Raw genomic sequence first — 23,841 nt, forward strand, 5'->3', positions numbered from 1 at the left:
TACTCTCAGCGTACATAAAAAGAAAAGATACATCTGTCAAGAATCATAAGGTACAACACTTAATGATCGTTATAGGGTACAGATAAGCAATCAAATCATACTACGAAACAATCAATATAAATTATAAGGATACAAGCAACAAGTTACAGTCATACAGTCGTAAGTGAGAGGAGATGGGTGATAGGAATGATGAGAAGATTAATAGTAATGCAGACTTAGTGAATAGTTTGACAGTGCTGAAGGATTATTGCTGTTTGTATCAAATGAATTATACCCAGAGGCCACACTATTCATGTATCAATATTGATGTATATTTTTTAAAAAATCCAATAAAATTTAAACCCCTCCCCTCCGAAAAAAAGGAATGTCATATTGGCATAGCTGGTGAAAACCCAACTCTTAAGGACCTGAGGTTTTCCCCACCCAAATCAAAACCCAGAGTTCTTTCCCCCAGGTCACATGTCCATCACATGATCCAATCAGGTTGCAGTCCCAACTCCGATGGGCATTTGACCATGCCCCTCCAACACCTGGTAGAGCATCCTTGACTCCCATGGAAAGAATGTTATTTTGGCTACACATCCCCCCAGCTATCTCTTTCTCCCCCCTCACATTCCCACAGCTCCAACCGGCCTGGCTTTGGCAGCCCTGAAGATCCTCCCAAAATGGCTTCAGGGCTGACAAAAGTATCTATAAAATGAACGATTGTAGAAGAATTTTCCTAGGCATAGCTTTTAAACCAGAGACCAGGACACAATGACACTGAACAAAGAGGTGATATTCAGCCGGTTCAGACCGATTCGCCTGAACTGGTAGCAGAAATCGTGGGTGGGCCCGGCCTCCCGCCCCGGCTCTATACCATCCTATTTAGGCACGTTTTTGAGGCCAGGCGCATGCGCAGAAAGTCCACGCGTGACCAAAGCACATGCACAGAAGGCAGGCATGTGCACAAACCAGGCACACATGTGCACAAAGCAAGCATGCGTGCACGCGGCGAACCAGTAGTAACTTAATGTAAAACCCACCGCTGCATTGAAGCATGAATTGGTTTATTGGGGTCAAAATCTAAGAGTGTATGGAATGCAACCTGTCTTTCTGGACTTTTGGAAAAGAGAGTGAATATATTTGATGGGATTCTGCCCATCATGAATCTAATGAAGTCGATGAGGCAGTTATAAAGTATGGGGCAGGATTACAAAGACAAGATGGAGGGAGGGATGCTGAAGGAACATAAAGGCTGGCATTCCATGAACGGTGCTTATTTATGCAGATTAGCCCTCAATTTACAACCAGTAATTTAATGACTGATCGAAGTTATAATCAACCTGAACAAAGGGACTTATGACCCGGATCTAAAATTCCATCAGTCAGATCCACCCCTCCATGGTCAGGTGACTACATGCACTTCAGGCTCTTGGCAACATGGGTGAATTTATTATTTGTTTGTGGTGTCCCATGGTCATGTGGCCGTATTTTATGATGGCTTTGCCAAAAAGCAGCACTTTCACTAAGTAATGGGTTTGTTTAATAACGTGTTTGCTTTGCAGCCACCATAAAAAGAGTGTAAAATCGGGTCCGTCATATGACTGACCTGTGTAACAACCCTAATTATGGCTTATGACCATAATGGGCAAGCTCCACTACAGCTATAACTTGAGGACTACCTGAAATGGATTACTTTTGCTTAGACTATCCTTGTTTCCCGATATATACTCTGCGTCTCCTAGCATCTTTTCCCAGCCAGTCACCATTCCTTGGATTTTGAGTCTTGGTTGAGCTGAGAGTTGAATTTCCTTACGAAAGTGTATTTATGAAGGGGCTAATTTGGCAGCCTAAACAGATATCCTATAGCTGAGTTAGCTTCTTCTTCTTTTTTTGCTTGCCAGAAAAAATGCTTTGTGGTCAGCAGAAATTCTAGTTGAGGATGTTTATGGAGATTCTCAGTCATCCAAGTCATGATTGTCCCAAAAGTGTTTTTTGTTGTTGTTGTTGTTGTTGTTGTTGTTGTTGTTGTTGTTGTTGTTCAAGAGGTAACTGAACTTTCTGGGGTTTTTTTTTCTTTCAATATGTTTCACTTCTCATCTAAGAAGCTTCTTCAGCTCTGACTGGATCCATCAATCTAATGCTTGGGATTCTTCTAATTTTTAAAAAAATGCCTTATAGCAACCACGATTGAAAGTGTAGATTAGTGAGGAACTAGTGCAGGGGTGGCCAGTTAATTTTCCCAAGGGGTCACATGAGAAACTGGCACTGTTGTGCAGGGCTGAAACCAATAGAGTTGTGAAGATATGTATCAGGATGAAATGCTCCCGGTTCGGATCGGATCACCCAATCCAGTAGCGATGATGGCAGGTGGTTTGGAGAACCGATAGTAAAAATCCCTGCACACACACCCCTCCCCGCATCCCCAGCTTAGGCTCACGATCATCAGAGGCTTTTTTTTTTTTAACTTTTAAAAGCATTTTTTTCTTCGGCCAAAAAAATGCTTTTAAAAGTAAAAAAAAAAAAAGCCTTTGACGATTGAGCGGCTTAGCTGGGATCATCAGAGCCTTTTAAAAGCATTTTTTTCTACAACCTTTTTGGCCGAAGAGGTTGTAGGGAAAAATGCTTTTAAAAGGCTCTGACGATCCCAGCTGAGTTGCCTGATCGTCAGCGGCTTTTGTTTTTCTTTTAAAAGCAAAAAAAAATGCTTTTAAAAGAAAACAAAAGCCTCTGACGATCAGGCAGCTTGAAGGCTCCTTAGAGCCTTTTAAAAACATTTTTTTACAACCTCTTCGGCTTAAAAGTAAAAAAAAAAAAAAAAAGTTGGCCACGCCCACCGTCACCCCATCAAGCCACGCCCACAGAACCGGTAGTAACAAATTTTACATTTCACCACTGATATGTATCCACACATGTACACAGGCACATATGTAAATTTAAAAAATAAAATAACAGTCGCCTTCAAAATAAAAGTAATGCAGTTGCATTGTGTTCATGATATACACTTAGTTTCTAGTTTCCAATTGACCTCATGTAGGCTGGACAGGGACAGCCAAAGGGTGGGGCCATAAAACGCCCAAATCTGATCTAGTATCTACATGCCCCTAAATAATCATCAGTAACGCTCCCTCAAATCAACCTGAATTGCTGATGATCATACGCTTCGATTTAAGTTTAATGGATTTATACCCAAATTTTCTATCTATGTGACAGTCAAAGAGACTTGTAACAGCAAAGAAAATACTGTCACAATAATTGTCTTTGGAGATTCTCCAGTCATCCAAGTCATGGTTGTCCCAAAGGTGCTTTTTTCAAGAGGCAATTGGACTTTCTGGTTTTTCTTTGAAGACATTTCACTTCCCATCCAAGAAGCTTCTTCATCTCTGACTGGATGGTGGGGAATGGAAGGATTTATATTTCTTGCAGACAGTTGGTCATTTGCATCCTTTTAGTGAGTTGTTAAGGTCACCTGAAGGTTTATCTGTGTCATCAGCTCCACATCTATTTGGACTACTCAGGTGACCCTGAGGACACAGAAAAACCTCCAAGAGGTCTCAACAACTCACTAACAGAAAGCAAATGACCAGCAGTCTGCAAGGAGTATAAATCCTTCCATTCCCCACCATCCAGTCAGAGCTGAAGAAGCTTCTTGGATGAGAAGCGAAACTTCTTCAAAGAAAAAACCAGAAAGTCCCGTTGCCTCTTGAAAAAGCACCTTTTGGTGAGAAGAGCTGTTTAAATGTGGACTGGACTTTAAATATGATTTGATATTTTTAAATTGAAAAAGAAAAAAGAGAAGTCAGGTAAGATCGTGATGTAATGGAAAACAAAATGGATACTTGTTAAGCAATTGGAAATTGTGGATTGCAGAGAGACACCATCTGGAGTAAAAAGAAACATTGTAACTTGATTCTTTGTTTTGGAAAATTGTGAACTTCACAGATAATAACCATATGAACTTGTGGAGGAGGATTATCTTGTCTACAAGAGGCTTGACTTTTGGAGGAATAAAAAAAGAAATAGAAGGGAATACAATGGAATTTTTATAATTGGAGCAATTATTTGACCTGGAGAATGGAAATAAAAGAAATAACTATAATGTTGCACAGAGGATAAAGTTTGAGGATATAAAAATCGAAATGGAGTAAACATGTGTGGACAAGAAAATGAAGAGGGAGAAATAAGACATAGAAGTGGAAAATAAAGAAGATAAAGATATTGTGATTAAATATGAATAAATAATTGAACATGGGAATAGTAATAATAAAAAGGAGGTCTCTAGAGATTATATTGAGATTAACAATAACATAATGATGATTATATGGAGATTAATAATACTATAATGATGATTATATGGAGATTAATACTGAATGATAAAAGAATAAAAGGTTGGAAAATATGAAGAAATTTAAAGAAGTCCAGGACCTGGATTTATAAAATGACTATATTGAGATTAACAAATATGAGAAGAATTATGTTATACATATTTAGAAATGAAATAGGGATTGAAGTTAAAATATATGGAAAATAGATTACATTAAAAGAAATATAGCAATGGATATAATGAACCAATTTATTATTAAGATGCTAAAAGATACTACTTGAGGAAATTGATGCTTATAATAACTGGGATGTTGTTTAAATACCTATAACAATTGTTATAATTTGAATATTTGTAATAATATATCTACGAAAGTAAAAGATGATTATGCTGGGATTAACAGTGAGAAAAATAAAGATAATTATCCTGGGATGAACAGTAACTAAAATGATTACACTGGGATTAACAGAGAAAAAAATATAGAGGATTACACTGGGATTAACAGTGAATAAAGATGATTACACTGAGATTTACAGTGAGAAAAATAAAGATGATTATGCTGGGATTAACAGTGGAATAAAGATGTATTTTGTACACTGGGATTAACAGTGGAAGGATAAAAGAAAAGGTGAAATTAGAAAATTGATAGCTATAATAATTGGGATATTGTTTAAATATGTATAACAATTGTGATAACTTGAACATTTATTACCTAAGTGAAAAAGAAAAGAAAACTGAAACAGTATATGATTATGATCTATAAATAAAAATTACTTAATTGGTGTTATATAAATGGTATGGTTTGATAGATAGAATTTAGGTTAATTGGGAAATTGCATTAAAGAGCATTATTTGAACTAAGAACTATGTTTAAATGTTAAATTGCTATATTTTTAAAATTAAAGATACAATTTAAATTTGATAAAGTAATAATGGAATAAAGATTTAATGAGCATAATGAAATATAAATATGTTTGAACTGTATTGTCATTAGTGAGGATTTAGGGTAAAAATTGTTGTATTATGAGTTATTAATTGAATTAAGAATTAAGGTGGGTTAATAGTAGGATAATTGTTTTGATTAAGTAAATATGTGTTAATTTTTTTAAGATGGTATCAGTTGAATAAGTGATCTAAGATTAAAAAATAAGTCTTATAGCAAAATAGAATAGATAAAATTTTGTTAAAGATTTTGTTAAAAATTGAACAAATGATGACCGGATCAAAGCTCTGTTCCGAAAGGATGTAATTTGTATGTTTGGAAAAAAAATAAAAAAACTTTTTGTAAAAAAAAAAAAAGCATCTTTGGGTATCACATTAATTCAATCCAGATTAAAACTAGCATTAAAATAAATAGATGGTCTTTTCTTGGCTGTGAAATAGAAGTGGCTTATCCTTGCTTGCTTTCAGGATTTTTTTTTTCTTTTCAGTTTTCAATCTATATATAGACTTGGGACTTCCAATACTTCACATCCAAAAGCTAACCAATGCTGAGATCTAACTAGGCAGGGCCACCTACTGAGGATACTCTCCTCCAGATTTTCTAGATTGCAATTATTCAGATTATTTATCTGGTCAAGGAGTAACAACCAACCAACATTTATATACTTGTCTCAGCAGAGATACAAGAGATAACTAGTTTTGGTCAGAAAAAAAAATATTCACAGTAGGATTATATGGACCTCAAAGGATAAGGAACCATTCCAATAACAATCACTGTGGATCTTCTCCAGAGCATAGTTTATTACCCATCATTCTTCTCAAAGCCACTTTAACCTCTTTGTTCCTCAAACTGTAGATTATGGGGTTCAACATGGATGTCACCACTGTATAGAACAGGGCCAACAGTTTGTCACTCTCAGCTGAATAGCTGGATTTGGGCCGAAGGTACGTGATAATGCCTGACCCGTAAAATAGCGAGACCACAATGAGATGAGAGGAACAAGTGGAGAAAGCTTTCCGACGGCCCTCGGCTGAGGGGATCTTCAAAACAGAGATGACAATATAGACATAAGAGGTCAGGATCAACAGGAAGGGTATGGTAATAAAAAGGACAGCCACCATGTATACAGCGATTACATTTCTGGAGGTGTCACCACAAGCCAGCATCAAGAGTGGCGGGATGTCACAAAAGAAGTGATTGATCCTATTGGGGCCACAGAAGGTCAAGCTAAAGACATAGTTGGTCTGACCCAGCCCCACCAACAATCCTACTGACCAGGAGGCCACTGAGAGCTGGACGCAAACTGTTGGGCTCATGATGACGCTATAACGCAAGGGGTTACAGATAGCAACATAGCGGTCGTACGCCATGGCAGCAAGGAGGCAGCATTCTGTGATTCCAAACAAAGTGAAGAAATACATCTGGGTAGCACAACCCCAGAGAGCTATCTTCTTGCCATGCTCTGACATCAAGCTTGCTAGCATCTTAGGAACAATGCAGGTGGTGTAGCATATTTCTAGGAGGGATAGGTTAGTCAAAAAAAAGTACATGGGTGTATGAAGGACTGGATTGAGCCTGATCACAGTGGTGATGATAGTATTTCCAGCAAGGGACATGCCATACATGGAGAAAACCAGAACGAAGAGGAGCACCCGCAACTGTGGTCGTTCAGAAAACCCAGCAAAAATGAACTCAGACACCAGCAACGAACGATTGGACATAATTCATACCAGACGATGACTCATCTGCAAGGCATAAGAGAAAACGAAGAATCAGCAGTGAAATATTATCTGTTTCTTTGCTATTGCTGTTTAATAGAAAGATGGGCTTATCTCCTTGGTGATAACACCCTCTGATTTCTCACCCTAGCTATAGAGTAATTGCACAAAAGTAAGAAAGAGAAAACAAGGTTGCTACATGCAGCATGCACACACAGAGAGAAAGCGAGACAGAGACAGACAAAGAGACAGAGAGACAGACAGAGAGACAGAGATAGACAGAGACACAAAGAGACAGACAGACAGAGACAGACAGACAGAGAGGCAGAGAGGCAGAGAGAGAGACAGAGAGAGAAACAGAGAGCCTAATTGTACTTTATTAACTTGTTTAAAACAAACCATGGCTTGGTGCAATATATGTATCTAACTATATCTGATCCTAAATAAATCTAGGTTTCCTAAATTTCCCAGTTCTTTTTAAGCCACAGTACCGCTTGGAGGGATTCCCGTTATTTATATAAAGATAATAAATTGTCATCTGCAAATTAACTTCAATTCATTCTACTGAATATTGGAGGACAACTTACCATAAATGATAAAGCTAAAAGCGCCAATTTACAGATCCCATCATAGGCTTCTCCCGAAGTTTTTCGAAAGAAGGACTTGGGTAGTCTAACTTTAATCCAGAGTGAAAAATCTCTAGATTAAAACCACTAGACCATTAAGCAGAATCATGTGGAGTTCAACAGGATAGAAATAGTAGTAGTAAATAAAAAATTTAAAATTTAAGATTATCATGTGTGTTTTGGATACATAAAATATTAACTTATTCCAGATAGCAAATCATGATCGCCTACAAATTCCCAGTGAATCACTATCAAGTTCTCCAGATGCACTTCAGGATGGAACATTTGCCATCACAAGGAGTGAAGTGCAGAAAATTATTCCAGCATCTTGAAATGAAAATAAAATGGTTGCTTTATCTGAGATTCTATCAAACAAGTGACTCTCAAATGGGCCTTCATGCAAACAGCACAACTAGAATCTTTTGGAACCTAAAATTCCTTTTTAAAGGATTTTTTTTCATCCTGAAATAATATTAAAAAATTAGGGCATTGTATTCACTCTATTCACAAACACTTACCTTTGCACTTATCTTTGAAAATCTGATCCAATCTATTGTCAGAGAAGAAAATCTCTGGTTGGCGCAACCAATGTCTTTCTATATTGCTGTGTTCCACATGTGGCTTCCCCAATGAACAGATGTACTTTCTCTCCCAGAAGTAATAACAAATCCCCCAAAGCATTTGGGTCCCTTAGATATTTTTCAAAACACAAACTTCTTTTTTTTTTTTAGCAATCAGAATGTTGTAATAGTTTGATTTGTAGGACTGGAAAAAAATCCACTTCCTTTTAAGGAGAACGAGCCACAGAAGCATCTGCTGCCTATGTGAAACTTCTCATTTTTCAAAATATCTTCTAAATGAAGTTATGCTAAACATAAATTTCAAAGCATTAATGTGCAGATTGACAGAGGTGGGGGGGGAAATAGTCAAGAAATGCTGGCCCCATAAAATCAGAACTTGGATTGATTTAATTCAATGTCGTAAGTGAGAGAACGTGGGATGCAGTGAACCTACAGGTTGTTAAGCATAGTCCAGGCATCTCCAAACTCAGCGACTTTAAGACTTGTGGACTTCAATGCCCAGAATTCCCCAGCAAGCATGGTTGGTTGAGGAATTCTGGGAATTGAAATTCACAAGTCTTAAATTGCTAGTATAGTCAAAGGTTACAAAAGCTAGTCTGCAAAAGAACGTCCATTATAGGCAGTCCTAATCTCAAAATTTTCTTCAGAGCCCCTCAAAACGTGCTGATTGATAGTGTTTGAATTTGTGGGAATATTTATTTATTTACATTTCACATTTCTGAACCTCCCATCTCCCTCAAAGAAGGACTCTGGGTGGTGTACGATGTAACATCGTCTCTTCTTAAATGGTTCTTTTTTCCATATATGGAAAAGTTCACGAGGTCCCATGAATAGGCTCAGTTCCACCACGTTTCAACCACATGACATGTTAGATCATTTTCAGACTATTCACAACTGAAATAAAAGCCAACGCAGAGCCCAATAACTCTTACATAGACCTTGTTAGATCCGTGGCCATAGGAGGCGGAGAGGTTCACTGTTGAGGCCATCTTTGTTGACCCCAGGGCTAAACATGGGGTACAGGCACTCGGAGAAGTCATCCAGAAAGGTATAGATGTGGGTCATGGTGTCAGCATCGTAAAAAGAGACTTGTCCTCCTTCATAATCCAAATAGACTCCTATTTTCTGAGGCTTGATCTTGAGGAGCAGTTGTTTGGAGGGAGAGTCAAGGGCCTTGTACTCATTGCCATTCCGTAGCCAAATGGCCCAAAAACCGTTGCTGGGCTTGACGGTCACTTTGGCCTCCTTCCTGTTCACCGATTCCTTGGCCACCCCAATGTCCCAACTGGTTTTATTTCCAACTTCTACCTCCCAATAATGGCATTCAGAAGTAAAACCCTGGGCACCCAGCACACATACAGTCTTGCTAAATCTTTCTGGACCATCTGGGACCACTTCTTCAGGATTATCTTCCAAGCGTACTGTGTCAAGATCCTTGGAGAGCACAAGGTTGGGATGATTGGTGTCAGGATCCAAGGTTATAAGGGAAGGGACTGTTCGGAAGAGAACAATAAGAGGGTTATCTCTATTTGACAACTTTGGAAACGTCCACCTAAGAAAGCTGTAAGGTCTATGATATGTAGACAATTCACATTCACTTCAGTTTTCAGCAATGCCAACCAAAAAAATCCTGTTATTGTCCTGCTAAAAAATTCAATGAATTTGGGATCTATTGCTTCCACTCCCAGAGTTCTAATTAGGTGATTAAGATAATTACAGGTAGTCCTCAACTTATAACCATTTGTTTAGTGACCGTTCAAAGTTACAACAGCACTGAAAAAATGCTGTTTCTCACGCATGGTCATGTGATAAAAATTTAAAATTTGTTACTACCGGTTCTGTGGGTGTGGCTTGGTGGGGGGTGTAATGTGACTGGGTGGGCATGGCCAACTTTTTTTTTTTTTTTACTTTTAAAAGCATTTTTTTTACAATCTTAAGAGACTGCAGGAAAAAATGCTTTTAGAAGCCTCTGACAATCAGGCAACTCAGCTGGGATCGCCAGAGGCTTTTAAAGGCATTTTTTTTCTACAACCTCTTCGGCCGAAGCATTTTTGTAGAAAAAATGGTTTTAAAAGCCTCTGACAATCCCAGTTGAGCCGCATGATCATCAGAGGCTTTTTTTTTTACTTTTAAAAGCATTTTTTCGGCCGAAGAGATTGTAGAAAAAATGCTTTAAAAAGTAAAAAAAACAGACTCTGATGATCACGCGACTCAGCTGGGCATGGGGGGGGGCGGAATAGGGATTTTTGCTACCGGTTCTCCGAACCACCTACTGCCATCACTACCGGATCGGGCAATCTGGTCCAAACTGGGAGCATTTCACCCCTGGTCCATTCCAACTCTGATATTCTGTTATTCCCATCATCCATAAACATTAAGTGTACTGTTATGCTCCTTGGCAGCTGCTTATCATGATTCTTTACAGCCACAATGTTTTCAGAGTTCATTTGAGCAGCATGTTTTGAATTGAAAAGAAATGAAAAGAATGGGCTTTACAACAATTTCAGCTGCTGAACTATTTAGATCCAGCATGTACATTAAGGGTGAAACTTTTTTCTTTAATTTCTTTTCTAACAGCTTTCCTATGATCTGGAGAAGAGGTGTGCCTTTTCAATGACAAAAGGAGAGATTTGTGTCTGTCTGTTTACATAACAGCTTCCTGACTCTTTTATCAGGCTGGGAACCAACTCGTTATCTGCAGTTGATGGGAGTTGTAATCCACAATATAGGGAGAGACCCGTTTCAGACAAGGCTGAAGTTTAGCTTAATACTCTAACCACGATGCCACTCTTACTGTGATCCAGAACTGAAATGAGTTATGCACAATGAAATCACTATGTAAGAATTAACTCAGCTTTGTTATGATTTCAATGCCGTTCCCCCTTGATACTCACAAGGTCTTAAGGCCAGCAGCATCTCTCTCCAGACCATGTACTGAATAGGCCCTTTAAACTGACCTAAATTGAAATCACGAGAAATCACAGGCAACGGATTTTCTTTGACCTCACCAGGACAGTATCTGCAAAGACAGAAAAAAAATCAACAAGAACTGTGCAATTCCATGGTTTGATCTTGATTGCCATCTGGTGGCCATATCTGGGAATTTCTGAGTCTCACAATTCTACATTTCCTTCAGTTTAAAATGATGAACTGAGGAAACTTTGTTGTTGTTGATGATGATGATGATCACTGCACAGATGTGCAGCCAGATGTTCAAACTGAGTTTGGCATTTTTGCCTACCTATCGAGTCCTTACCAAGGACCTCAGATAGGCAAATCTGGATGTTTATTATGATTATACTTTTATTCATTAAACATGAAACTCAAGTCAGCTGAACATTTAAAAATGTATCACAAATATTATTGACTGGCACTAATGGTTGATATGGGTTGCTGCCAGCATCCTAGGTATCAACCTAGTATCTTCTTAAAATTTATTTATAAATTTATTTATGAATAAAATTAATTTATTATGATTATTGTGTTTAATATTGTTGTTTTTGTTTTTGTTGTGTTGTTAGTAATATTAGTGGAAGTAGTGGTAATATTAGTATCATTTTGTGCTTTCAAGTCAGCGTTGACTCCTGTAAAGGTTTCAGAAGGGTTTGCTATTGCCTCTTTCCTAGGGCTGAGAGAGAGTGGCTGGCCAAGGTCACCCAGCTGGTTTGTGCCTAAATAGGATTAGAATTTATTTATTTGTTAAATTTATTTGCCACCTATCTTCCCAGTCTCCATTTTTTTAATCTGATGCCTTAACCCAGAGGTCTTCAAACTTGGCAGCTTTAAGATTTGTGGACTTCAACTCCCAGAATTCTCCAGCCAGCTACTGTATCTAGTCCACAAGTCTTAAAGCTGCCAAGTTTGAAGACTTCTGCCTTAACCTCTACAGAACCTTAACTGGCTCTGTTGAGCAATCAGACCTCATTTTATCCTCACAACAACTTGCAAGTTGCTCTGAGATTTGTTGACGATTAATATTTTTGGGCAGATCCCTGAATCTGGAATCAGAGGCAGCAGGGATCAGAAATGAAAACAGCCAATGTCATGCTGATATAATTTTCTACTGATTCAAGGAAGAGTGCAGAACACTCCAGCTCAGCAATGGGGGGAAAGCTCCAAGCCAGACAAAGAACAACAGACAATGAGTGTATGATAAAGGTAAAGATTCCCCTCACACATATGTGCTAATCGTTCCTGACTCTAGGGGGCGGTACTCATCTCCGTTTCAAAGCTGAAGAGCCAGCGCTGTCCGAAGATGTCTCCATGGTCATGTGGCCAGCATGCCTAACCACCAAAAGCGCATGGAACGCTGTTACCTTCCCACCAAAGGTGGTCCCTATTTTTCTACTTGCATTTGTGATGTGCTTTCGAACTGCTAGGTTGGCAGAAGCTGGGAAAAAGTAATGGGAGCTCACCCCCATTACGCAGTATTAGGGATTCGAACCACTGAACTGCCGACCTTTCGATCAACAAGCGCAGTGTCTTAGCTACTGAGCCACCGCATACGTTATTATAAATAACATAAACGTGTAGTTATTATAAATAAACAAATTAAAATAACTCAACAGAAGGCCTCCATCCAATTTATAAAAGACCAACAGAACATCAGGATACTGGTTCACCGAGAAGAGATACTCACCTTTCTATGAAGGCTTTGATATCCTGTGGAAAGAAATAGTAAGAATGATCAGAGAAAGGCCAGCTGTTAAGAATAGTTTCCTGTCTTCTTTAGCCGATTACTTTAAACTGGCTCCACCAGAATTCATTTAATGGAAGAAAGAGGAATACCATCCTCTTTCCCATTGAATCATGGAATCATTGGGTTCTTGAAGATCTTCTAGTCCAATCCTCTAGCCAGAGTAGGAATTCTTAAACCATCCTCGATGAATGTTTGTCCAACCATTGCTTGCAAACCTGCAATGCAGATTCTAACAGGTTCTGGAGAACCAGTAGCAGAAATTTTGAGTAGTTCGGAGAACTGGCAAATACCACCACCACCACTGGCTGGCCCTAGAGTGGGGTGGGAATGGAGAATTTGCAATATCCTTCCCCTGCCATGCCCACAGAACTGGTAGGGAAAAATTTTGAATTTCACCCCTGCTGCAATGATGGAATGATGCAACCTATTCCACTGTTTAATTGCTCTTATGTCATTATGAGGAAATGTCCTCCTTATTTTGAGTTTGGTTGTCTCCATATACTGTAAAGCTTCCACCCATTGGTTCTTCTCCTACCCTTGGGGGCTGGGGAGAATGAATCCATACCCTCTTCTCTGTGACAGCCTTTGAAGTATTTGAAAAGAGATTAGTGGAGAATAAATATCTTTTTTGGCAGGAAGATCACACAACTGAGGGAGGCTTGGTTAGACGGCAACTTCCTAAGGCTTAGGAAGGTTCTTTGGAAAGCAAATACTGAGTTGGCTTAAAAATCAGCCCTACTGATAAATGCAATGCGGAAAGCCTTGAGTTAGATGAAAGGAAAACTGCATGTGATCTTGAAAGTGGAGATACATAGGTAGTCCTTGACTTAGAGCAATAGTAATAGCACTCAGACTTATATACCACTTCACAGTGCTTTACAGCCCTCTCTAAGCAGTTTACAGAGTCAACATATTGCCCCCCAACAATCTGTCTCCTCATTTTACCAACCTCGGAAGGATGGAAGGTTGAGTCAATCTTGAGCCGATGAGAATCGAATTGCTGAACTGCTGGCAGCCGGCAGTCAGCAGAAGTAGCCTGCAGTACTGCACTCTAACCACTGTACCATCATGGCACAATTAGGATTGTAAAATCCATTGTTAAGTGGAGTGAACACTAAGTGAGGCATCATGTGGCCACACCCAATTGCACAACTTTTTTTTCTTCCTGGTCATTAAGCGTGACATCACATGACCACAAGTGACTTTTCCCCATTGGCTTTGTTTGTCAGATGCTGGCTGGGAAGACAGCAATTGGCTATCACATATCTCTGGGATACTGCAACCATCAAGCCAGCTGGCAGCCAAGGGACCAGATAGCATCCTGTGACTGCAGGGTTGCTGCAACCGTTGTAACTGTGAGGACCAAGCTATAAGTCGCTATGAGCTGTGGTGGCGCAGTGGTTAGAGTGCAGTACGGCAGGCTACTTCTGCTGACTGCCGGCTGACTGCAGTTTGGCAGTTCAAATCCCACCAGGCTTGAGGTTGACTCAGCCTTCCATGTCGAAGCGTGAATCAGCCTCGTTCCCCCCCCCCCCCCGGAGAAACTGTAATTAATTAGAGGTGAATGAATCTTGTTTTCCATGGTGTATACTCTCAAAGAAAGAAAACCCGAAGTATATATTCTAAGAAACATTTTATTATAAAAGTAAAACAAATTAGCTAACTACATCGTTACCGGACAAAGTAAGCATAAGGAAGAATGTAGACATGCGCAGTAGTCCAATGTCTCACAAGACCAGTCTTATCTCTATTCTACAGATAAGGTTCTCTGGCCAGGCTACCGTAAGTCTTAGGATGGAAGCTCAGCTGGCAAACACTTAACGCAGTGACATTCCATCCTTCTGAGGTCAGTAAAATGAGGAGCCAGATTGTTGGGGGCAATATGCTGACTCTGTAAATTGCTTAGAGAGGGCTGTAAAGCATTGTGAAGCGATATATAAGTCTAAATTGGGGTATCAAACTCAAGGCTCGGGAACTGGAGCTGGCCTGCGGGATGTTTAGATCTGGCCCACAGGGCCGCCCTGGAAACAACCAAGGACTGGCCCAGAGTGCCTCTGCAAGTGAAAATGGACCTCAGAAGGGCCTCCTGCAGCCCTCCCGAGCTCTGTTTTCACTGGCAGAAGGTTGCAAAAGGCCATCGCAGCTGAAAATGGAGCTTAGGAGCCTGTTTTCGCTGGCAGAGTGCTCGAGCCACCACAGGTGTCCCCAACACAAGTGACATTGATCCGGCCCTCAATGAAATCAAGTTTGACACCTCAGGTCTAAGTGCTATTGCTATTGCTAAATGAATGGTCAGAAGTTGAGCACTACCTGAAAGAGAAGGACACATGCACACCCAGACACACAAATGCAGTTATGGCTTGAGAAACGCACTGACCTTAAGGAAGCTTTCAGAGTCTGGTTCCATCGCAAGCCGAGCCTGGATCTTAGCTATTTGCTCGTTGGCTGTGCGGATTTGTTCTTGGCTGCTCCTCTGGTTCCTGTCCAGTTCACTAAGAAGCAATTTTTCCTCCCTCTGGATCTCTCTGATCAGCGCAGCCTCCTTCTCCTGAAGCCACTGATGGAGCTCCGTGAACTGGGCAGAGACATTTTGCTCCAGACGCAGGCGTTGGGCCTTGGAGGGAGAAGGAGGAGGAATGCGTGAGATCCCCACCATCCCTGCTCTTAGAAAATACTGTACATCAAAAAGGCCCCTTCCAGTTGCCCTGTTGCATAGTTAGTGAAAAATAATGTCAAGTCACCCACTAATTAAGCTCAGTTTCCAATCACATGGACTCATTTGTGACATTTCTTTGAATAATACGGATTTTTTTAACCTGCTATTAGGGTTTTTTTAACTTTTCTGTCTAATATGATATTTTTGGTGGTCTCCCATCAAGACACTAACCAGCCCCAACCATACAAATGTTTATATATGTATCTCTCCATTCATTCATCCATCCATCCATCTATCTATCTGTCTGTCTCTATCTATCTCTATCTATCTCTCTATCTCTCTATCTATCTCTATCTCTCTATCTATGGTATCTACCTACCTGCCTATCTATCTACCTACCTACCTATCTCTATCTATCACTATCTGTCTCTATCTCTATCTATCTATCTATCTATCTATCTATCTATCTATCTATCTATCTACAGTATCTACCTACCTACCTACCTATCTACAGTATCATCATCTATCTATATCATCTATCTCATCTATCTATCTATCTATCGGTTTCTATATCTATCTATCTCTATCCATTTATCTCTATCTGTCTCTATCTCTATCTATCTATCAGCTATCATCTATCTATCTATCTATCTACAGTATCTACCTACTTACCTACCTACCTATCTGCAGTATCATCTATCTATCTATCTATCTATCTATCTATCTATCTATCTATCTATGGTATCTATCCATTTATTTATCTGTCTATTCATTCACCTATATCTCATTTATGATTTTATTGATAATTTAGCTTTGTATTTTCCAAACTTGACAATTTTTAGATGTGTATACTGCAACTCCCAGAATTCAACAGCCTACATTGGTTTTGACTGTATAATCTCTCTATATATATTCCCTTTTTATGACCCTATAATCCCTTAATTCAGGGTAGAGTCAGGGCGACTAGATGGAACTGAGCATTTACTGGCCAGATGCCCTTTCTGACGCCACGTGGAGTTTGCAGCAGATATTTTCTCTTTGAGCCCTAGGAGAAAAATGTCTGCTGCTACCTAGAATCGAACTCTCAACCTTCTAAGTGGAAAGTGAGCATCTTCACCACTAGGCCACCATGCCACTCAACTCTATATCTGCATAACACTGAAATATTAATTTGGCACCAGTGCAAATTACTTTCATTTGCCATCTAAAGTGCCACTGATGGCTGAGCACGTCAAAAATACACTCAGTAGGTTCAGCAACGTGGAAGATTTGACTTACTGTGATTTCTGGAGGTTTCTGGGCCCTCTGCTCTTCAACAGATCTTTCTGCTTGAATTTTGGATTCCAGCTGTGTTTGAGATGCTGTTAAGATCCCCTGGAGGGAAGCAGAGACACCACAAGATAGAACCAGATTACCGTAACACATTCACAATTATTGTTCATCTGAGATCAATGAAAACAGGTGTCAAACAGCCAGCCATCAAAGTAGAGACAGATTTTGCACTGGGGTCCAATCTAGATCTTACAGGGACTCTCCAACTTGGACACTACAGATAGTCTTCGCCAGTGGTGAAATCCAAATTTTTTTACTGTCGGTTCTGTGGATGTGGCTTGGTGGGCGTGGCTTGGTGGGTGTGGCAGGGGAAGGATACTGCAAAATATCCATTCCCACTGCACTCCAAAGGAAGGATACTGCAAAATCCTCATTCCCTCCCCACTCCTGGGGAAAGGATATTGCAAAATCTCCATTCCCACCCCACACTGGGGCCAGCCAAAAATAGTATTTGCCGGTTCTCTGAACAGCTCAAAATTTCCACTACTGGTTCTCCAGAACCTGTCAGAACCTGCTAGATTTCACCCCTGGTCTTTGGCTTAAGACCACAATGGAGCCCAAAATTTCTGTTGCTAAGTGGAACACTGGTTCAGTGAACTTTGCCATGTTTTATGACCTTTCCTGCCACAGTTGTTAAGTGAATCATTGCAGTTGTTAAGTTAGTAACATGATTGTTAAGTGGCTTCCCCATTGACTCTGCTTGTTAGAAGGTCACAAAAGGTGATCCCAGGACCCCAGGACTGTCATAAATATGAGTCAGTTGCCAAGTGTCTGAATTTGATCCCATGACCACGGGGATGCTGCAATGGTCGTAAGTATGAAAAATGGTCATAAGTCACTTTTTTTTAGTGCTGTTGTAACTTTAACCAATCATTAAACGAATGGCTGTAAGTTAAGGAATACCTGTATATTGGAAAAAATAACTCTCTTGCATTCATGTATTCACACACAGGACAAAATAATTCCATTGTATTCTGCATACAGTTCACAAAACTGGAAACATACATGCTTGCGTTTGGGCAGTTTACCCCAAGACAATAGCAATAGCACTTAGACTTATATACCATTGGGGGGGGGGGTCTTCTAATCCAGCCCCCTGCTCAAGCAAGAGATCCTATACCATTTCAGACAAGTCCAATCTCTTCTTTAAAAACTTCCAGTGTCAAAGCACCCACAACTTCTGGAGGCAGGCTGTTCCACTGGTTAATTGTCCTCACTGTTAGGAAGTTTCTTCTTAATTCCAGGTTGCTTCTCTCCTTGATTAGTTTCCATCCATTGTTTCTTGTCTTGCCTTATGTTTGCTTTGGAAAATAAGTGATTCCCCTCCTCTTTGTGGCAGCCTCGCAAATACTGGAATACTGCTATGATGCTTTAACAGCCCTCTCTAAGTGTTCATTATTGATCCCAACAATCTGAATCCTCATTTTACCAACCTCAGAAGGAAGGAAGGCTGAGTCAACTTGAAGCTGGTCAGGAAAGATGTTTGTGCCTGGAATCTTTTGCTCATTCTTCAACTACGCTAACTGTCAGAGATAATATAGGTCCATGATGGCGAACCTATGGCACGTGTGCCACAGGTGTCATGTGGAGCCCTCTCTGCGGGCATGCGAGCCGTCACCCAGCTCAGCTGCACCCTGCATGCGTGTACGCCTCCTGCCAGCCAGCTGATTTTTGGGTCTCTGCCACGCATGTGCAGGAAACGTGCATGCATGTGGGGGGAGCAGTGCACCCCCCACAGCCCGTTTTGGGCCTAGCAGGCCTCCCTGAAGCCTTCTGGGACGGCCCATTTTTGGTCCCAGGAGGCTGCAGGGAGGCCTGCTAGGCCCAAAACAGGCCGCAGAGGGGAATGTGGCACATCCCTCGCGGCCCATTTTTGGTCCCAGGAGGCTGCAGGGAAGCCTGCTAGGCCCAAAATGGGGTGGGGAGGTCGCATGCCCATGTGCGGGAGGGGCGTGGGGGGATCGCACACACATTGCATTATGAGTGTAGGCACGCAGGTGCACTGTCGCACACACACACACTTTCGGCATGTGACGACAAAAAGGTTAGCCATCATTGATATAGGTGATATCTGGATGGGCACTCGGAACTCATCTTTCAAAAAAAAATCTTCCAAAAACATCTAACCCAGTGGTAAAATCCTACCAGTTCGCACCAGTTCAGGTGAACCGGTAGTAAAAAAAAAAGCTACTGGTTGGTCCGAACGGATATTTCCGACGATCAGCTGTGCCGCGCAATTTAAAATTACTAGAAAGCAGGAAATCCTGCTTTCTAGTGAATCTAAATCACGCGGCACAGCTGTTTCCCAACCCCCCACTCACTGTTCTACTTACCTTCCCAAACCTCCTTTTTCCATATGCAGCATGTGTTTGGTGAGTATTGTGCATGTGCACACATGCAGCGTGCATTTGGCACATACCGTGCATGCATGGACAGCGAATTGGTGGCAAACCAGAGAAGATTTCACTACTGATCTAACCAGCCAAGGTGGCGCTTGGCTCTTTCTGGCTTCTTCTCTGAGTTTGGAACTCTTTCTCTTGCGATTTTTTTTTTTTAAAAAAAATAATAATTTCCCTACATGTAGTAAGTTCTCACTTAATGTTCAACATGCAGCAACGGAGAAGAGGCGAATAAGGCATATGTGGATCTCCCACAGATGAGCAAACCCGCAGTCCGTTCTGGGTGTGGTGGCCAAAGGTTAGCTTACATGGTGAAAAATGCACCAAGGGACTGAAACAAAATCACATCCAATAAGGATTGTTTGTACGGAGTTGTGAAACAAGAGCTCAATGTTTGTGAATAATCATTTTTTTTAAACCAAGGGAAAAGTATGAGCAATCAGTTGGCAGGGACATGTGAGAAGCATATTAATAAATCGATCATTGGACTGAACCTAACTCAAATTGCAGTGTTTCAGACTGCTGTTAAGTAATTCTCAGTTGTGCGATAACTGGTTAGTGTGTAAACAAAAAAAAAAAATCCCCGACATATAGACTCGACCTCTTCTCATTATGCCTGCGTTGTGAGTTAACAGTTGTATACAAAAGAGGGTGAAAAAAGCTTAAATAGGTATCTATAGATGGCAATGGCACAATTCTGTCAGGGCTAATTTTAATATTCTGAATGCACATGTATAAAACAAGAAAATTCCCAGAGATCCCTTTTCTATTTCTTCCTAATCCTTAATTTTCACTTGGAAAAGAGGAGAAAGAGAAAGAGAGAAAGAGAAAGAAGAAAGGAGAGAAGGAGGGAGCGAGAGAGGAAGGAAGGAAGGAAGGAAGGAAGGAAGGAAGGAAGGAAGGAAGGAAGGAAGGAAGGAAGGAAGGAAGGAAGGAAGGAAGGAAGAAAGGAAGGGCAATTATCACAAGGGCAGGCTAGCTAAGCCACTTTTAAATAAACTTTTGCTTTATGAATAAATAAATGGCACAATTAGCTCCACAAAACAGAATCCTTTGGTATGGACACAGCCAGCTTTGTTTTAAGAATCCTAGAACAATTTCCCTCAATCTGAGGCCTGCAACAGATGTGTTGCAGCCCCATCTTCCAAGAAGTCTAATCCAAATGCAATATACATGTCACAATCAGTCTGGCACCACACTGAGGAAGGCGTCGGTGGAATTTAAATTTAAATTTAAAACAAGCATCTCCAAAGCTGCTCAGACTTTGCAATGCTAAACACTATTGGGTATGAAGACAAGATGGTCTCTCAAAACACAGAGGGATATAGGTTTTGCTACGAAGTATACCGTTTCTTTCAAAAGTAAAGCATTGCGTCACCCTATCGAAGAAGACAATAATCTGGTAAGATTATTGAACATGGATAGATAACACAGTATTTTAGTTTTAGAGTCTTCCTGATCCCCTGCATAGTAAGTACCATATTTTTTGGAGTATAAGACGCACCTTAGTTTTTGGGGAGGAAAATAAGAAAAAAGCTGATTGGCAGGTGGATCAGCTTCCCGGAATCCCCCCAATCAGCTGTTCCCAGAAGTTAATTTTAGCAACAAGTTCCTTGGTTATGAGCTCTGTACCTTCTTTTTTTTTTTTTTTTTTGCTTTTTTTTCTGCCTCTGAAACTTCTGAAACTTTGTTTCAGAAAAAACTTTCTTTTCTGCCTCTGAAAGCCTCTGAAACAGCTTCAATAAAAAAGCCTCTGAAGCTCTGTTTGGAGGCTTTTTTTCTGAAGCTTCGTTTCTGATGCTTTTTTCAGCCTCTGCTGGGCGGGGCTACATTCAGAGTATAAGATGCATCCAGATTTTCACCCTCTTTTTTAGGGGGAAAAAGTGTGTCTTATACTCAGAAAAATACGGTAATTCAAGAGATGATGGCCTGTAGCAAAGCCTATTATCAGCCCTCTGCTTGAGAAGAACATCAGATCTTTGAAAACCATAAAGCTTTTTGCAAAACAATAGAAATGAGGGTTGACAGTTGCTTGGTGTTTAGTGCCATTCTGTTCCTCAGAAAAGAAAAACAACCGACAGAAGTCTGGAGGGCTAAAGGGAGGAGAAAGAATATCAGCAGTTTCCCTTTTGAAAAAACGGTGTTATGCAACTGATCGCACAATCCTGACAGCTGCTTTGTGAATCAGCAATCACACCCACGCACATATACGTTTGCAAATGCCTACCAGAGGCCCACAAAATGTTTAACACATTTACCAGCTCCAAAGGTTGGACAAAGACCCAGTTCAAAACAATTTGTACAGTATGATACTCTTGTGATCCAGATGCTGTGGAAAGCCAGATGTTTTTGGGAAATCCACCAGAAAAACACCCCCCGACACTGTAATTGGTGGCACGTTGTTTCTACATATCATGAATTCGTTTCACCATAATCTTGATGGACCATGTACAACAGATAATTGGTTCCTGACCAACGATGCAGCTATTCAGACCACTACTTTCTGGGCCTCAAATGCTATATGATGTCACATAAGTGTTTTAAATTCCTTCCATGTTTTAATTTTTATATTTGTCATATAGTTATTGAATTTTTTTTTAATTTAGACTCTTATACTAATTTAAATATTACATTTTTCTTTTAATGTAAGATGCTCGATAAATGGATAAATAAATCCGTCTTATCTTTGTTAGAGTAACAAATAGCCAGTGAATATTATCTTCTTCAATATGCGTACAGATAGTCCTCACTTAACAATCATAAATGGGATCAGCCATTCTGTTGCTAAATGAAGCGATCATTAAGGAAAAACATCATGAGATCTTGCCTATTTATGATGGCAGTTCCAACAATCTTGGTTGAGGTAAGTTTCAGTAAAATACGATTTGCAACCCCTTGCCAGTTTCACCATTCCAGCCTCCGGAAGGCCTCTGGAGGGCCTCTGGAGGGCCAGGGGAGGCCGCTTTCACCCTCCCGGAGGCTCCAGGAAAACCTCCAGAGCCTGGGGACGGCGAAAAACGAGCCTACCGGAAGTACCGGAAGTCCTGTTTCCAGACTCCAGAGGCTTCAGGGAAGCCTGCTAGGCCCAAAATGGGGCATGGGGGATCACGTGCGCATGCATAGGGGGTATGGTGCATGGGGGGGGGCATTGCATTATGGTTGTGGGCACGCACTTTCGGCACCTGAGGAAAAAAAGATTAGCCATCACTGACCTATATCTTCTCATTTTCCATGAGCAACCCCAAGAACATCTGTTGTGGACCCCTCTTCCTAGTCACCGAGTCCACAAGCCCCTTCTACTGACCTTGAAGTGCTCCACAGCTTCAACTAGGGGGAGGCACTGGTGGCCCCAGTGATCTGGTTGCAAAGCTCTGGCCAGGCACCCATCTTCAGTACAAAAAAGCGTGTCGCCCTGCATCTCCTCATCATCTTCATTCCCTTTCGTCTCCTCATCTCCAGCCTGGACTAAAAGAGATTCTTGGGCTTTGCAAGCAAGCTGTCCCAGCACCCGATTAGGTGTATATTTGCCACCGGGGATCTCACGCCGACACTCTGGGCAAGTAGGAAGTGTTGGCGGCATGTCCTCCTCATGGTTGTTAGGGATCTCAGCCCAAAACCGAGTGATACAGACCTGGCAATAGTTGTGCCCGCATTCCAATATGACGGGATCTGAAAAGAGCTCCAGGCAAATAGAACAACGCAGATCCTCAGCAAAACATTCTATGCCTGTTGGGGCAGCCATGGAGGAAGAAAAAACCTTTTCCAAATCAGAATTGGAATTTATTTTATAGCTCCTTCCTGTCTCCTCAGAAAGCTTCCTTGCTCTTCCCAGTTGTATTTTATCTCTTAAGTTTCTTCTGTGGTTTGTTACCTCTTCAGATCCTGAACTTTTTTGTCTTCTTAATTATTGAAATGACCATTCTCTCTGGGTTACCCTCCCTTAGAATAAAGGAATTCAGCATTTGATGGTGTTTCTGAGCTTTCGTTCCTTCGTCCTTACTTCCTCATTTTCTTTCCCTTCTTGGCACTGTTTAAAAACTTACTCCAGGGGTAATTAAACCGATTTTGAACAAATGTAAACAAAATGACAGTAAAGCCCCGTCTCCTTTGCAAAGCTCTTTGCTGCCTTTTTTTTTTCAAAATAGGATTCTCTTAATGGATTCTTCTCATCCAGTCAACCCTGCGCAGACAAGTCTCAGCACACCTTCTGAAGAATTGCCGACTGTTTTTAAAGGGCTTCTCACTAAAACCACACCTTGAATCTGATTATTGTCTGAAATCTCTTCCTCTTTTGACGAAACTTTGCACCACCCCATCTATAAGACTGCCTCTTTACACAAACGGATGGATGGATGGATGGATGGATGGATGGATGGATGGATGGATAGATAGATAGATAGATAGATAGATAGATAGATAGATAGATAGACTGACACCGTGTTTCCCTAAAAATAAGATTGGGTCTTATATTAATTTTTGCTCCAAAAGACACATTAGGACTTATTTTCTGGTTAGGTCTTATTTTTGGGGAAATATGGTACTAAATGCATCCATCTGGCTGACAATCTTAACTGGGGCTTATTT

General features: G+C 40.7%; 2 protein-coding genes across 2 annotated transcripts; both read right to left on the reverse strand.

Annotated features, from left to right (window-relative positions):
- Positions 1 to 5,886: 5,886 nt before the first annotated feature.
- LOC117666847 (olfactory receptor 10AG1-like) lies at positions 5,887 to 6,967 on the reverse strand. Its single transcript, XM_034419851.3, has one exon. It carries the CDS (start codon positions 6,965 to 6,967, stop codon positions 6,017 to 6,019), a length of 951 nt encoding a protein of 316 aa, XP_034275742.1. The 3' UTR covers positions 5,887 to 6,016.
- On the reverse strand, positions 6,023 to 23,487 carry LOC117666846 (zinc-binding protein A33-like). The gene is made up of 7 exons (XM_034419850.3): positions 22,562 to 23,487; positions 16,805 to 16,900; positions 15,248 to 15,484; positions 12,811 to 12,833; positions 11,066 to 11,190; positions 9,104 to 9,664; positions 6,023 to 6,991 (listed from the first exon to the last, which is right to left on the reverse strand). Exons 1-6 carry the CDS (start codon positions 22,997 to 22,999, stop codon positions 9,114 to 9,116), a joined length of 1,470 nt encoding a protein of 489 aa, XP_034275741.2. The 5' UTR covers positions 23,000 to 23,487; the 3' UTR covers positions 6,023 to 6,991; positions 9,104 to 9,113.
- Positions 23,488 to 23,841: the final 354 nt, after the last annotated feature.

This window comes from Pantherophis guttatus, chromosome 4 (assembly GCF_059756535.1).
Source record: "Pantherophis guttatus breed Tessera chromosome 4, ASM5975653v1, whole genome shotgun sequence".
NCBI classification, from domain to species: domain Eukaryota; kingdom Metazoa; phylum Chordata; class Lepidosauria; order Squamata; family Colubridae; genus Pantherophis; species Pantherophis guttatus.

Coding starts and splice junctions, on each gene's coding strand:
- LOC117666847 (XM_034419851.3), bottom strand. CDS start 6,967: ATGTCCAATCGTTCGTTGCTGGTGTCTGAGTTCATTTTTGCTGGGTTT.
- LOC117666846 (XM_034419850.3), bottom strand. CDS start 22,999: ATGGCTGCCCCAACAGGCATAGAATGTTTTGCTGAGGATCTGCGTTGT. Junction 16,901..22,561: donor AAGCTGTGGAGCACTTCAAG/GTCAGTAGAAGG, acceptor GCTTCCCTCCAG/GGGATCTTAACAGCATCTCA. Junction 15,485..16,804: donor AGAAACCTCCAGAAATCACA/GTAAGTCAAATC, acceptor TCTCCCTCCAAG/GCCCAACGCCTGCGTCTGGA.